This window comes from Coturnix japonica, chromosome 2 (genome assembly GCF_001577835.2).
Source record: "Coturnix japonica isolate 7356 chromosome 2, Coturnix japonica 2.1, whole genome shotgun sequence".
In the NCBI taxonomy this organism is placed as follows: Eukaryota; Metazoa; Chordata; class Aves; order Galliformes; family Phasianidae; genus Coturnix; species Coturnix japonica.
The window spans coordinates 11,740,342-11,756,251 of record NC_029517.1 but is presented as its reverse complement, the minus strand read 5'-3'; the positions used below and the strand labels follow the sequence as shown (position 1 = coordinate 11,756,251).

The window sequence follows — 15,910 nt, the reverse complement described above, 5'->3', positions numbered from 1 at the left end:
TTCCTTCAGTACTGTAACTCAGTGCCAGCTCCATTTGCTTTTGGCATTGCATTTCCACCACCTCAGTCATGCCGAGGCAACATAGAACCCTGTGTGGGAAGTAATCTGAGTTAGAAATGGAATATCAAGATAAAAAAAGAGTTGCTTTTGGCCTGGATGAATTCCTAAGTTGTTCTAAGAGAAGTACTACCTTGACTGAGGGGTTAATGTATGAGCAAGGAATTGGAATGACTTCAGTCGGCACTGACACTGAAAGAATCATGACGTACTTTGCAAGGAATGTAAATACATCACCGGTGCATGTGATGTCAGTATGAACACCACCTACGTATTTCATGATATCAACTGCTTTCACATATCTGACCTTCACACTTATCATCCAAACAGGATTTTTAAAGGGAGAGTTTCAGAGACACATAGTTTTCTTGTAAAACAGTACAGAGAGTGTCATGACATAAGTAAAGTCAGGAGAAGGGTTGTGCTGCTTATATCATTTGTAGATTTCTTTCTGACTACATCCAAGATATTTGAAGGTTATGTAGATCAGGCTGACAAAAATAGATTGGCATTCTAATCTAAATATTTTATTTAATAGTTTTGCTTTATAAATAATGCTTTCACCATTGCCCTCTTGACTGATAGTTTATTTTTTTTTTCTTGTTAATTTTTTCATCTTTTCATCAAATTCCACTAATTTGATGCATTACCTGCATCTCTTCTCAGCCCATTCCACACCTACACATCCTAAAAATTAAGGACGGGTGCAATTTAGCTTTAAGGTTAAAAACAACCAAAAATGAAACACAAAAAAATACACACACACACACAGAAAACCCCACTTTTACTGAGTTCATCTCTGAAATGTCCTACCTGTTATTTTTATTAAGAAGATAATAAGTCATAGGTAGTTTATTACACCAGAAATAATTACAAACAAATTTATTTTCCTATAACACTTAATGAAGCTCACCATTAGGACTGTCTAACCATGATGCAATAGGTTCTACATCTCTGTCTCCTTAAAGATCACATGCTTACATTAATTGTCATAGGTAACAAATTAGTTCCCTCATGAATACATAAACCTAGAAGAGATTAGGGAGGAACTCTTTATCAGGGAGTTATCGTGGAGTCCCATGGTAGGACAAGGAGAATTGGCTTTGAAATAAAAGAGGGGAGAGGACAACTAGGTATACGAAATAAATTCTTCACAATGAGGGTGGGTGGTGAGGCCCTTGAACAGGCTGTGCCAGAGAAGCTGTGGATGCCCCATCTCTGGAAATGTTCAAGGCCAGGTTAAATGGAATCCTGGGCAGCCTGATCGAGCTGTAGGTGTCCCTGCATGTGGTAAATGCTAGATGGTCTTTAAGATCTCTTCCAAATCAAATCATTCTATGGTTCCACAAATTGCCAAAACTGAATTGTACCATGGATCTGTAAATGGACCGTTCAAGTTGTTAAAGATCTCTACCTGTACTCTTTGCCTCTGAAGGAACAGAAAGGCAAGTGCAGGACCTCCACTGTGATTACTGGGAAGTGCGGTCACAACACAAAGCCATTGTTTTCACAACTTATTTTGCAAGCATGTAAGCCAGAAGTAACCAATACCCTCAGGATGCAACAGGATGGCCTGCATGAAACAACACGTTAGGCAAGAGGTAAAGAGTATGAAATCTAGTATACTGTAATGACAAAACTTACAGTTAACAATTTATTTTACATATATATATATATATATATACATATAATAAAAAATATGTATATTAGATAAACTAATTGAGAGACAGGTTTTTAACTAAGTTCTCTAAAAGAAAACTGAGGAAACTATCAGTGGACTTGAATCAATAGAATGTTCTTGATTTTAATATAGAAAATGATGTCTCAGAAATGACACAATATTTCTTATTCATTATACATCAGTGAAGACCAATATTACCTGCTTTTTATTCCCTTTTCCCTCTGGAAGCATTCTCTAAATTAAACTTCACCTCAAAGCTAAGTAACATTCTCTAGAATTCACCATCACCATTACTACCCTGACGCAGTGAGAGTGACCCAACTCTCACCTTCCCCCTCCAACCCCTCACCGCCGGGCAGACTCACCCTGGGCAGAACGCTACCAGCCTCAGTAAGCCATGCCAATTATTCCAGAGCTGAAGTAATCACCTTTATATCTCAAAGACTAAATCCCTTTGCCAGCTCACTCAGTCCTCTGACCAGATGTTTCTCAGACTGAAGCTTGATTTTTCAATTTCTTATTTAGAAAATGTAAACTTAAAACAATTTATTCCAAAGGCATCAGCACATTTATTCACACTATTTTTACTCATGTGATTACGTTATTATCCTCCGAGGTGGATTCTAATTCACCAGGGGCTTCCATATCTTCTTAGGAATGTTCATAAGTCATGCCTTACGGGTTAGCTACAATAGCAGAGGACTATTAACTGTGGGAAGAACAACTATTTAAAACTGAGAAGACACATAAAAATATATGCAACAATCAGAAGGAAGGAAACAGAACTCAAAACAGGAAGGGGCTGCTGTTCAATACCTCAGCGAGGAAACGGAGAATGTAAACTGAAAGCTCTCACCAACACCAGGACACAAAAACATATTCTTTGCACTGCGTTGTGGCTTTGATAGCTGTGCTAAATAGCTTCTATGAGGCAAATTAACAGACTTCTGTGGTCAAAGGATAAACGTAATTTGCAGATAAACGTAATTCACTTTTCACCAAGTCAGAGATAAGAGTTTTTTGGGTTGTTTATTCCGACACAGGAAATCAATATTTAGTTTCTTTCCACTCTACGACCAAGGCCAAATATTTAACATAGGTGGACACACCACCGGCTCTGACAGACATATCCTCCAATTCTTCAGCTGCAACGACTCGACATAACCTGTGCTTTGCTTCCTTCCTTGGAATACAGGCATATAGTTTTTCACAGAAAGTAACAAAGCATGGTAAATATGTAACTTCAGAATACATTGTGATTGATGTACGGACATATCGAAGCTAGTCTGTAGTGTAATGTCTGACACCGGACGGCAGCAGGTATAACAGAGCAGGTATAACAGAGCAGGTATAACAGTGTAACAGAGGGGTCACGTCAGGTCCCCGGGCCTCTGGGCTCCGGCACCGCCGAGGGAACGGCAGCGTTGTGTGTCAGCACCACGTCCCGCGGTCGGGCCACTATGGCGGCCGCCCACAGGAGCACTGCGGCCACCCGCCCTTATCTCCGGCACCACACCCGGCTATCGCGCGTCAAGCAGCCTCCGCCCAAAGCCCCGACGCGGCCCCCGGCCCCACATAATGGCGGCGCCCCGAGCGCAGCGCGAGGCCCCGCCCGCAGCCAAGGGCTCGTCCCGCCCCGCGGCCAATCCGGGCAGCAGCCGCAGGGCGCGCGGCGGCGGTTGGCGGCCGTTGGGAGCCCCGCGGCCACTCGGCGCCTCCGCCTGCGCTCGAGCTCCGCCTCCTTCCGCGGCCCCTGGGGCTGGGAGTCGCCGCAGACGCCATTTCCTCAGCGCCCCCGCGGCGGCGCGGCTGCATCAGCGCTGACGTGAGAGCGACGCGCGGCTCCGCCCGGCCCGATCCCCCCCACCCCCTGTGACGGGGGCAGCACGTACAGGGCGGCGGGTGAGTGCGGGAGGGGGCGGGGACACGTGTGCGCGCAGCCCGACCCCCTGCGGGCCGGCGGCGGGGCGGCGCGCACAGCAGCGCGCAGGGGCCGGACGGGGGATGGAGGGGCTGCGCCGGCGGGGGCGCGCACCAGGGGGCGGGGGCGGCGCGTCCCCGGAGCCGCCGGGAGAGCGAGATCCGTGCGGCCAGGGCTGCGTCTGCCCCGTCCGACCCATAGCGCAGCTCCGCCGGGCGGCACAGAGGGGACACCGCGCTGCCGTGCGAACCAGCTGCCTCTGGGCTCTCGTTCCGTGCCCGCCGGTAACGCTGGGCGGGGAACGGGCAGCCAGGCTGCGTGTGTCCTGTAGCGCTTGAGTGATTACGCTGATATTAGGTTGTAAGCGATCTGCTGCTTCTGTATCTGGATGCTGAGGTGACAGGGAGCGTGCTCGTGCTTACAGCCACAGGAAAGACGCTGAATAGTTAAGGTTGTAAAAGACAGAATCACACAGAATCACAGAATGACCCGGGTTGGAAGGGACCTCAAGGATCATGTAGTTCCAACCCCCCTGCCTGCACGAGGGCCCCAAACATACACCTTTACTAGATCAGGTTGCCCAGGGCCCTGTCCAACCTGGTTTTGAAACACCTCCAAGGACGGGGCATCCACAACCTCCCTGGGCAGCCTGTTCCAGGGCCTAACCACTCTCCTAGTGAAGAACTTCCCCTGACATCCAACCTAAATCTTCCTCTTTTAACTTAAAACCATTTCCCTGTGTCCTGCTATTGTCAGCCCTTTCAAAGAGTTTACTCCCCTCCTGGGAGTAAGTTCCCTTCAGGTATTGAAAGGCTGCAATGAGGTCACCCCACAACCTTCTCTCTCTAGGCTGAACAAACCCAACTCCCTCAGCCTGTCCTCATAGGGGAGGTGCTCCACGCCCCTGATCATCTTTGTGGCCCTCCTCTGGACCCTTTCAAAAGTCTCCATTCTTTTTTGTACCGCGAGAGGGCTCCACACCTGGACACAGTACTCCAGATGGGGCCTCACAAGAGCAGAGAGGGACAATCACCTCCCTATCCCTGCTGGCCACTCCTCTCCTGATGGAGCCCAGGATCCCATTTGCTTTCCGGGCTGCCAGAGCGCACTGCTGGCTCATGTTGAGTCTTTCATCCATCAGGACCCCCAGGTCTTTCTCTGCCAAGCTGCTCTCAAGAACCACTCCTCCCAGCCTGTACAGGTGCCTGGGGTTCTTCCGGCCCAAGTGCAAAACCTCGCACTTTGCTGTGTTGAAAGTGTTGCCGTGTTGAAGACCACTAAAATCATCTAGTCCAGCTGTCAGCCTGGCCCCACCATGCCCAGCAGCCACGTCCCATAGCACGACATCTCTGCGTTTATTGAACACCTCCAGTGCTGGTGACCCCACCACCTCCGTGTGCAGTGTTGCACTGTGAGCACTCAGTTCCACCTGTGGTCCCCACAAAGCACAGCAGCAAACTGGGTTCCAGGCTTTAGTACTTAAAAGCAGCAGGGTTCTGAAATGAGAGCACTGCGAGTGTTCCTGCACTTGCTGTGGGGTCACCACTAAGTGCAAAACAGGTGTGTGTATATTCACATCCTTACTTTCCAGTCACTTCCCTGTGATTAAAAGCCCTCAAAGAGATACTCAAAGGAAGGTCAGAATGCATTTTTTAGGCTCACATCATTTCCTTTGTAAGCCATCTCTGATGTATAAAGTGCTGTTGAAATAAAGAAGTTATTTTTCAGACGTCTCTGGGTATTTAATTAGAAAGTCATACATGCAGAGTTCTAGTCCACTTGGCTCTTACATTTAGATTTCACCAACAGACATTAAATACTCACTATATTCATTGACGTCAAGCTAACAACAGTGTTGGTGTGGAGTAAAGTGATTTTTTTTGTGATCTCTATTACAAAAGAATATGTCTTGATAAGATGTTCTCCTTGTCCTTTGATCTGTGGACAAAAAGTGCTAAAAGGTTCACACCTCTTGAGGTAAATGACTTCCAGTTCCCTATGTTTTCCTTTAACTCCAGTGCTGATATTGACCCATGGGTGGTGCTGCTTTTAGCAGCTGGAGGAGCTTTTGGTGTGTTAAGTTTGCATCTTAATCAGTGTTTACCTGGCCCGAGCTGCTGTGCATTGGTCACGTTTACATTGGTGACTGTAGTATGTATTGATCCACATGAAAGTGTTACTCAGTGTTACTACCCAGTTCACAGCTTATTTTTTTTTTAGGAGTATGTGTGTGTTGCTTTGAAGGGTTGGTGGAATATATCTTGTTTATTAATGGAATATATCTTGTTTATTAATTTTTAAAGAATCCAGTCTAATACCTAAATTTACTTCTCAGTGATGGTAAACAACCAAGGTAGAATATGTAAGAAATCAATGTATTAATGCTGACTATGGGATTAAAGCTTGTATGTGATGCATAGCAATAAGACAAGGAACCATGGCCTAAAACTTGAACTTAGGAAGATCAATACTAGCATGCAGATGAACTTCTTTATGGTGAGGATGACGGAGCACTGGAACAGCCAACCCAGAGAGGTGGAGTCTCCTCCTTTGGAGATCTTCTAGGCCTGTCTGGACACCTACTAATGTGACCTATTATAGGGTACCTGCTTTAGCAGGGGGGTTGGACTCAATGATTTCTTGAGGTCCCTTCTAACCCCTGCTATTTTGCGTGATTCTGTAATATAGGAAAGCACATTGTGGATATGGTGAGTACCATATCCTTTAAAACCAATTGTTTGCTTAGTTTCACTTTAAAAGAGGAAAAAGGTTACAATATTATACATAGAACAGACTTTACTACATAATTTAGACATATGATGTAAAACAACTCTGACACACCTACACAAAGTATTCAAAGTGTTTGACAGAAGATTGTTTTTTCCTTTACTCTGAAACTAGGAAAATTCTAACAGATTTATTCTTTTTGAATACAAAGGGATTGAATGTGACAGGTGCATGGAACTGTAGTTTCTGAATGATATCAGTACTTTTCCTACAGCAGTCGGTATTACTGTTGGTTTAGTAAAACATAATCGTGATCCACCCCCACTTCAATGTATTCATGGTTAAATGCTATACAAGATAGTATAGGAAATAAAAAACCTATGCAGCTGAAGTTGCAGGCATCTGGGAGCTTATGAGAGCATGTATATAATCTTACAAAATACAGTCCGTTCCCTGTGCTATACTGGCTGTGCTGATGCTGTTTCCATACTATTAGTTGCAGTTACTGAACTGCAGCAGCTGGAAGAGCTTTGGGAGGGAGATGCTGATAGTAGTAAAGTAAAACATTTTTGTAATCCCCTACTGATTGCAGGACCTTAAGTTAACACTAAGAAAATAAAGCCTAGGTTTCACAAAATGAAGGCTGGCTCTTGACAGGTAAAGATCTGTGTTTTCAGTGAGATGAAAATACTTGTGTTTTCTTGTTATTTGTGTATGTGTACGTGTGTAATATCTTTGTTATTTTGTTCCCCCAGCATTAGGTTATCTGTGGCAGATGGTTTTGGATAACAAAATACTTCATGGCCCATATAAAGTGAATTAATTCTGACTGTATTCCTGCCTATAGGAAGAGATTGCAATGAATGTGGTGACAGCCCACATGCGTTTTTTAATCTTCCTTGGTGTGTGAGCTGTTCTAAAGCTTATGGAGGCATTCTTAGATGAGCCGGATAGAGCTTGTGTGCTTGTGTGAATGTTCCCAGTCCCAGGGACGCTTCTGCTCTTTCTTTGTTGTGTTGAATACATATCTAAAAATGGAACGATGTAATAAGATAAACATCTTGCTATGAAAAATTACAGTGGAAAACTTGGAGAAAATATTCTTCCCCAAGTTGCTTAATTTGATGAATTTTAGTAGTTCTTTAATTAGATTGTATTAGATTGTATAGAATTAATCAGTGATAACTAAGAAGACAGGAATGTTGAAAGATGAAGCATTGTATTAATAATTTTACCTGAACTGATACTGGCCTAGAACACATAATTTCTATTGACTGAAGTGCCCCAGCAAGTTCAAGTGCTGACACTGAAGCTCCTCTTGGCAAAGAAGCTGTTAAATGTGGACAGCAAAGTACCGTGAGAGGGAAGCAAGTTAGCAATGTGCTTCTCTATCATTTAGCTGTATTCCTTTCTGACCTGTGTGATCACACGTTACTGTGCAGATAAAACCAATGCTTTCTTGTCATAAAAGGGGTTGAGTTTGTTTAGTTTGATATTATGCCATTAACTTTTAACTTATGGGACTATTCAGAAGCCTCAGTTTTGGGCTCTTAACAGTGCCCTTTCTTGGTCTATACCCTGTCTCAGTTTATGGAAGAAACCTCAGTAGCTACCAGATGGTTGAAACAGTTGAATTTTGAGTTCCACTGGGTTGCCCCGTGACTGAACCCATCTGATCCAAACTCATGAAGCTAGATTTTCTGCCTCTTAAAACCATAACTATATCGTGTCTTCCTTTCATCATCTTAATTCCTTCACTAACACAGCATGCAGTGGGGAGCGCATCAATGGGCCGTGCTGTGTGGTCTGCATGTCTACACCCTGGCTCTTGATTCTGTTTGTAACTTGCGCTGCTGCCATGGTGATTCTTGTGACGTCACTTGCTCAGTGTTACACTTCAGTGCAGAGAGGGAGCCCAAGAGAACCTTGGTTTTAAGACGCACATCTCTTCCATTATGACTAAGTATGACGAGAAACTCGATAAAATGACCAGGAGGTAACCAATATGATATATTTAGAAGCTTTCCTGATTGGGTTTAAACTTGTAATTTGAATTGAGGGTCAGAGTGTTATTCATTCAGCTTTGAAACTTGCTCTCCTTTTAAAAGCACAGGAAGAGTGGGTGAGGTTCTTGAACCACGAGTTTTTTATGGATGGTTCAAGCAGAAATCCCAGGCTGGGTTCAGTCTCTCAGGAGCCCTTTAGGAGGCTTTGCCAGCACCAGTCAGCTCGAGCTGTGTTTGTTGGGAGGTGTGAGGCATGAGGTACCTACTGCAGGTAGTGCTGGCTGCTGTTGGAGCCTTGCAGCTTTCAAAGGACATGTTTGAGAGTTCATGGCTGTATAAATGAAGATTTTAGTATGGTTAAATTGAAAGAAGAGACTTTCGTTAATCCAATAATTTTGAGAGAGATTATGTATTTTCTGTTAGTTTCTTGCTCCAAGTATAAAATAGTCTGGCATTGCTCTTTTCTACCTAGATGCCCGATATACCCATAGCAATGTTTATGTATGCATACATATATTTATCTACGTGTGTACTTAATTTTAGACGGATGACCATGGAAATGGTTGAATCGCAACAGGATGATAACGCAGTGGATTCTATGCCAGATAGAGACGCTGTTCACAGTCGCAGTCAGCCAGACAAACATGAGATTTCCGCAGTATCTCAGGTAAGTTGGAGTGTGGAAAGCTGGGAACAGTCAACAAAGTGACATCCAGAACTGGTAGGGTTTTTTATTGCTGACTGCAAAAAAATCCAACTTGAAGTTCTCACATTCTATAAGTCTTGTGATTAGATGGGAAAAACAGCAAATGTGTACTGAAAACAGTGCCTGCTGTACTTAACCAAGAGCTAGTACTACATCAGGGCTTTTGAAGGTAACACTTTTAGGAGCCTGCGCTTCTCAAAATGATCATTAGGCATATTTTTCACCTTTCTCAGAAGATTATTTTTATTTAAGATGTAGGGTCCTGAGGAGCTGAGATGGTCTAAAGACCAAACAGCAGAAACATGTATTTTGAAGATGGGTTGTATAATGAAAAAGTAATAAAAATAGCCATAGTTCTTTCTAGATTTTTGTATAGAATGTATTTCATCTTGCACATATAATTTTAATTTATACTTGTTCTGTTTCATCTCTGTGCATCTGATGCCATTGTCTGGATTTCTAACATGTACGTGTTCTACATAGTAATTTTACCTGGATTTTTCTTTGGTAGAAGAGGTGCAACAATTTTCAATCATTAAAAATAAGCACTGAAAGTTTCAGTGCTTGAACCTGAGGACATTCTTGGCAGTGCTAAGCCTTACAGCTTTGGGCTGCTGTGTGGAACCCTTAGAAGAACCTCCAAAAACCTTTGTGAAATAAAGGAACTCATTTAAAATGGAAACAATCAAAACCATCTTAGGGAATTTCTTCCACATCAGAATTTAGAAGTTAGTAATATATTTCCAGCAAGGGGCTCCATCATTTTGTGTCGCATACGTGGTATGTTAGGTCCTAGACTTATGTTATAGGTTTATTTTCAGGAGAGAATATAGCCCCCTTCATTTTGTCCTTCTTTGGTAGGTGAGGTCAAATGTTGTATTTTAACAATAGATCTCACATGCAAATCATTATGTCATCTCAGGTGGTATCTCGGTACTAGAGCACTGCACAGCAGTAACCAATGACTGTCATTCCATGCATGGGCCTTATGTCTTTCAGTTAAAGCTAATACATCTGGAAGCACTGCTGAATCTCTGTCAATTACAAGCAAAACAGAGCATACAGAGTGTGTTTCAGTTTGAAGAGTCAGGAGAGCAGTCCAGAGTTTATACTTGCTTGTTCCTCACTTTGGTTATAAGGCCTGAAGAGCTGAGCTGAGCTTGCAGCTGTGCAGGAATCTGGTTGCCTTTGGAAGCTGTTTGATACAGAAAGCTTCATGCTTTTGGTAGAGAACAGATGTGTGAGCTGGAAAATTTCTCATCTTCTTTTCACATAGGCTCCATGGCTTCTGTCTTATGTGCATAGATACTGATTTACATAAGGCTGCTTTTAAACAAAGCAAATTGATTTGAAATAAAATATCCTTGTAACATTGATGGTAGTCAAACTTGCAACAGCTACGTTGTTGTTTAAAGAGAAATTAATGTTCCATGTGCAGTATTTCTAGAAGCTGTATTGCACTGTTTGTTTTCTTGTGCTCAGCTACACAAACATAGTACGTATAAGAATGGAAGAGGAATGTACTTAAATTTTTTTCAATTTTAATAAAGTACTTACAGTTCTGTTTTCTATTTTATTTTTATTTTTATTTTTATTTTTATTTTTATTTTTATTTTTATTTTTTCCCATTAGTTCTGCATCCTTGGTGTGTTCTTTTTCTCACTTCTTGCATTTGTCGTATTCTGTCTATTATTAGAGCTGCGCTTGCTGCCTTGATCTGAAATATTGTCTGTTGACCTCACAGTTCTGGCCGTGAACCAGACTCAGGTCAGGATTTACAATGTGAGAACTGCTGTCGCAGGGATTAGTGGGACTTTTCTGATGCATGGAGTGCACAGCCATTGCAAGCTGGGACTGCTCAGGTTTAGCATTTCAAGGGCACCCTCCTTGCAGGTCTCAGCACCTCACTGTGGGTCAAATCTTCCTCTCAGGAGACTGAGCCCTATGGAAGCTTGCTACATGATTGTGAATATAGTTTTAAATCCAGCCTGCCAAGTGCAAGCCCAGGGCATTTTTCAAAGTAGATATGGTAGCATTACAAAACTAGCTTTGTCACTGTTGTGCCCTTCCTAAAGGATACACTCCCACCCAAACGGCTGGGAGCAGTCATTTGACTTCTTTACACCTGAGTGTTTCCTTATTGGCATTAGCTTTGCAGTTAGCCAAAACTTCCCTGTCTTCAGCATTTCCTCACAGAAGCTCAGCAGTGCTTGTGTGATCAGCCCTTTACTTTCCTGTTAGGTGAATTCACAGTGAGCTTGCTCTGTCTTTTCTTTCCCAAAGTACTTCATTCCTGGAGTCCTTGTAGCATTTAGCTTCTGTAGCTGCAACAGAAATGACATGGAACTGTGTGCATTGTACTTCATACTAGCCTTGTTTGAGGTATGAAATATAGGCTGTGAGTGTGAGCTTCGTAGTAAGAAAAGTTATCTGCCCTTGAATGACAAGAGGGTGAAGGCACACAGTTCATGTGTTCGTGTACAGCTGTTCAATGACCGTGCATCTTGAAGTCAGAGGACTGATAAGTAACTTCTCAGGAAGAATGCATACCTCAGTGTGAAGATAATTCATGTTTGCTTTTTGGGGGTGCTTTTTGCTTACTGTTTCTCTGCTCTCTTGGAAGAAGGATCACTAATTTCTGAACGTTTGGAGCATGGACTCATATTGCTCTAACAGAATATATAGTTGGCATTTGTTAAAGCGATTAGACTCTACTGTAGCACAGCTCAGACCCCCAGAGGATAATACAGCATCTACAATTTCTTTGTTATTGCTGATATATAACTCTTATGCTGTTTGCTCAGGTGCTTCATGTGTTAATCTCCCCTCACCCCCTCCCTGCCACCCCCTGCACTGCTGAATTGCATGTGGATTGTTTTTAGTCAGTGCAAGACATCCCTTGGAGGATGATGTCGTAGGTAGCATTGCTCATCACTGATGTCAGAAAGCAATGTGGTACGTTGATTTGGTTTTTTCTTTGCCAATGCTGTTTAACTCAGCCTCCAAGTACAAAAGTATTTTGGCTGACACAGGAGTGTTCAATTTAAAGGTAATGCCAAATAAAATGTAAATCAAAGTTATTTTAAGATTTTTAACACTTACAAAGGAGATGAAAATATGAAGTTAGAATTTTTAAGTCATTGTTCTTGGAAACAAGCCTAATACAAGAAAAAAAAAATCCCAAATTTAATGTGTGGTTTATAGGAACTACAATAACATGAATGTGCATGCTGTCTAACCTCCAGGTGATTGTGAAAACTCAGCAAACAGCGATCAAATCAAATAGAAATGAACAAAGAAACCACTTTTTGTTTGATCCAGGTTTAAAGATAGCATTGTCTTTCCTCCTCCTTTGCTCTCCACTCCCCATTTAATCCTATCTGAATTAATAGGAACAAAACAATTTATCCTGTGATACTGAAAACTGTATTCTAAGAGTATTAGCTGAGGGTTTTGGTTTTTTTTCTCCCTCTGTGGTTAGACTGAATAAGGAGCTTTTAAATGAATGCAGAGTTTCTTAATTTTGAGTGCTGATTTACTTCCTGATTATATGTGCCTGACCCATTGTGTACTGAACGCAGAAACTAATAAACTGTTCATGCTGTACTGCTTTGTGTGCGTTGTGCTCTGCATGTTCTTTCTGATACACTAGTGAGTTGTATCACATTACTTCTGTCTTTGAGAGATGCAAATTGAAAGGTTAAGTGGAATTGCCTTCATTATGTTTTGAGAAGCTAACACGCTCTGTGACTGTTTAGACTGCTTCGTGCTCTTTCCTTGAAGCTTGGGTTTAGGATAATGTCAACTGTGCCAGACAAAATAGATCATATTCTTCAAATCTTCAAGCATTCAAGACATTCTGGATCTCAAATATGTATTTCTGATGATAATGTTAATATTTGTTTTATAGTGTGGTTAGGAAGCTTGTTTTTTCTATTTACGTGTTGCCATTTAACGCCAGTTAAGGAGTGATTGTTTCCGTTTGGGGGTTAAAAATGCCCTCAATTGTCTTATTTCCTGAAAATATGATCAGTTTACTATAACAATTGAATGATTACGTAGTGAATGCTGACAAGATCCTGTCTCTGTTTCCTAGAAACATTGTTTTGTCAAGATATTTGAGCCAACATCTGGTCTTCCTGATAGTAGCATGTCTTGATAGTAGACAACAACTTTCTCTTGTCTCAAGAAACGAATGTATTCTGGGCAAGAAGTGACTTAAAAGTCATGAGTAAAACGTTCTTTAGCATTTGGAATTCAAAAAAGTAAAAGAAATCACCTTCAGTGTGAATATAGAATACAAAACTCTATATATAGAATGATTCTATGAATATATTTTCTTTTACATAATCAACATTAATCATGTTTTTCTTCTCCATCTCACTAATTTTTACCTTTGCTACTCACACCAGGTACATTTTGGGGCTGAGAAAGGAAATGGAAAAAAGCAGAATCTTAGATACGACGTAGGGTTTATTCTTGTACATGTGGAAATTAGGGTTTTTAATGTAGTTCACTCTGAAAAAGACTATTGTATGATTTTAGGAAGTTGTAACTTTCTTCCTTTTCACTTGGAGTTTCAGGATATTTCATCACAAAGAACTTGAGATTAATCATAATGCTTCCCGTTTTGGTATCTCTATCTGTTTTAATGGGTTTAACAGGAGTAGCATAAATTTGAGCTCTTTCTTAGTCTGCTCTGTTTCTTTACTACTTAACACATTTAGCTCAGTACTGATAATGGAGAGCTGTGGGCTGGGCAATGCTGTGTGTCTGGGCAATGCTCAAATGTCATCAGGAAGAGGGCTTGGATGTATTCCTAAACAGAGCAAGGCCAACATTTTCTTCAACTGTGCTAAGCTTAATATTCATCTGTCCTTTGTTGTTATATCAAAGTACTCTAACTCTGCTTTTTTTTTTTTTTTTTTGATATTGTGGAATATGTAAAGAGGATTTACTAAGCTAAAACAACTTGGAATTCCATGTGTTGTTTAAATATTTTATTTTCTTCCCATCTGAAAAACTATCACATCTCTTTGAGACATCTATCTCAAGATGAAAAGTTGAAACTAAATTTTTAGCTTAACAAGGCAAAAACAGTTCTGGATGTGAGACTAAGAGCATTCTGCTCTCTGTATTGTCACTGCAACATACTTCAACAAGTTATGGTATTTTTGGTTACATAACTTGAGGTTCTTCCTAACGTTCATGCTAGCAACAGTAGATTTAATCTGTGATAGTTTAAGGTGTGTTTTTTTTTATTGAAAACATGAAGTCTCTGGAGGAAAAGAGTAATTAAAAAGGTTTTCAGTTCAGTAGTGGGCAGTTTAAATTTCCAGTATGATTTGGGAAGATACCAATTTCCTACTGGTAAAACTACTATATTTCTGTGTGTGATAAGTACACACACTTGAGCTGTTTTAGATATGACATCAGAAACAACTTATTTTAGTATCACCTCTAATGAAATCTTCAGACGTGTCACTTACACCCCATGGCTGTTAATTTGTGGGTTTCTGTAACTGCTTCAAGTGCTGGATCTCCAGCAATATCTATCTCTACAGCAGTTGTCTTCTGGTCAAACTCTTCATGGCCAGGATGTCATTCAAGCCGCACAGCCCTCAGTCATTCAGTCACAACAAATGCAAGCTGCTTTTCTTCTGTTTTTAAGAGTATTTAGTTCCTCACTATTTGTGCCCCATGTCAATTCATTCCTACCAATTCTGGGCAGTTTACTCACATAGTTTTAGGACAGGGGGATGGGGGCCAGCGTGATGGCAAACAGCCAACTGGTAGCAGCACTACAGGCATTGTGTAGCCATTCCTTGGTGCTTCCTGTTTATCTTTTAAGAAATTGTGTGTCGGAACCTGAACTTGTGCAACGGCAGTTTGTGTAATAACGTGACCTGTTTTAGTGCATTTTGCAGGTTGTTTTTTTTTTTTTTTGGTTTTTTTTGTTTTGTTTTGTTTTGTTTTGTTTGATTCTATGGACATCATGCTTCTAATGAAAATGAACGAGTGTCTTTTATGCTGTATTTTTGAGAGCATCTGGATGTGATGGAAGTAAACAGTTTCAAATGATTTTTTGTTGCTTTAGCGGGCCCCGTTGGATCATCTGGCATTGCTTTTTGTGGGCCTATAGTTGTAAGGAGCAAAAATAAGGGCAGCTTCAAAATAAACAATTATTTGGCAAAAAGTTACAGTTTAACGTGCTGAAAACAGACTGCTCTAAAATGATTAATTATTTTCAGAGCTTTTAAATAGTGATAAAGACTGGAGAGAATATAGCTTTGCACTAGTTTAAAAATGTTTAGGCAGGCCTCTCCAGTTCATGCTTTTCTTATAGGTAGGAATTGATCAGGTTTTCTTAAAAACTGATCATGAAGTGAAAGTTGAATTGCTTCTTGAGAGTAAAATTGATGGTGTCTGCAAAGAGAGACTAGTTAAATTACACATGGACTGTTCTACCAGATGCCACTGCAACATGTGAAAGAAAAGGCCTATGTGTTGTCAGCCTTCTTGAGAAGCAGCCTCTAATGTTTGAAACTTTAGAGTAGCTTTCAAGTATAGAAGATAAAAGTCATACGTAAGTGTATTTACCTTAGAGACTAGAGAACAAGAATGAAACCTTCATCAGGTATTCAACATCTTAATTGTAGGTGTACCTGATGGGATATAGTAAGGTTTTGAAATTCTAGTTCACTAATGGCAAGGCTCAGTAGATAGCAAAGGACTCGTGTTTGGTCAAGCTTGAAGTCAAACTGAAATTTTCAAAAGTAGTTTTTTTTCTCTGGATTTATTTCTAACTGTAA

The 15,910-nt window shown here is 41.3% G+C and overlaps 1 protein-coding gene across 4 annotated transcripts in view; it reads left to right on the top strand.

Moving 5' to 3' along the window:
* Positions 1–3,448: 3,448 nt before the first annotated feature.
* Positions 3,449–15,910, top strand: part of CREM (cAMP responsive element modulator) — a 29,478-nt gene continuing 17,016 nt past the window's right edge. Inside the window, exons 1-2 of one of the 4 annotated variants that reach the window (XM_015853109.2) lie at positions 3,449–3,640; positions 8,936–9,059. In XM_015853109.2, the coding sequence (XP_015708595.1) occupies positions 8,940–9,059 (120 nt within the window). In that variant the 5' untranslated portion in view covers positions 3,449–3,640; positions 8,936–8,939. Of the gene's footprint in view, positions 3,641–8,264; positions 8,383–8,935; positions 9,060–15,910 lie in introns of those variants that run through there. The other 3 variants (XM_015853105.2, XM_015853106.2, XM_015853107.2) reach the window with 3 other exon arrangements.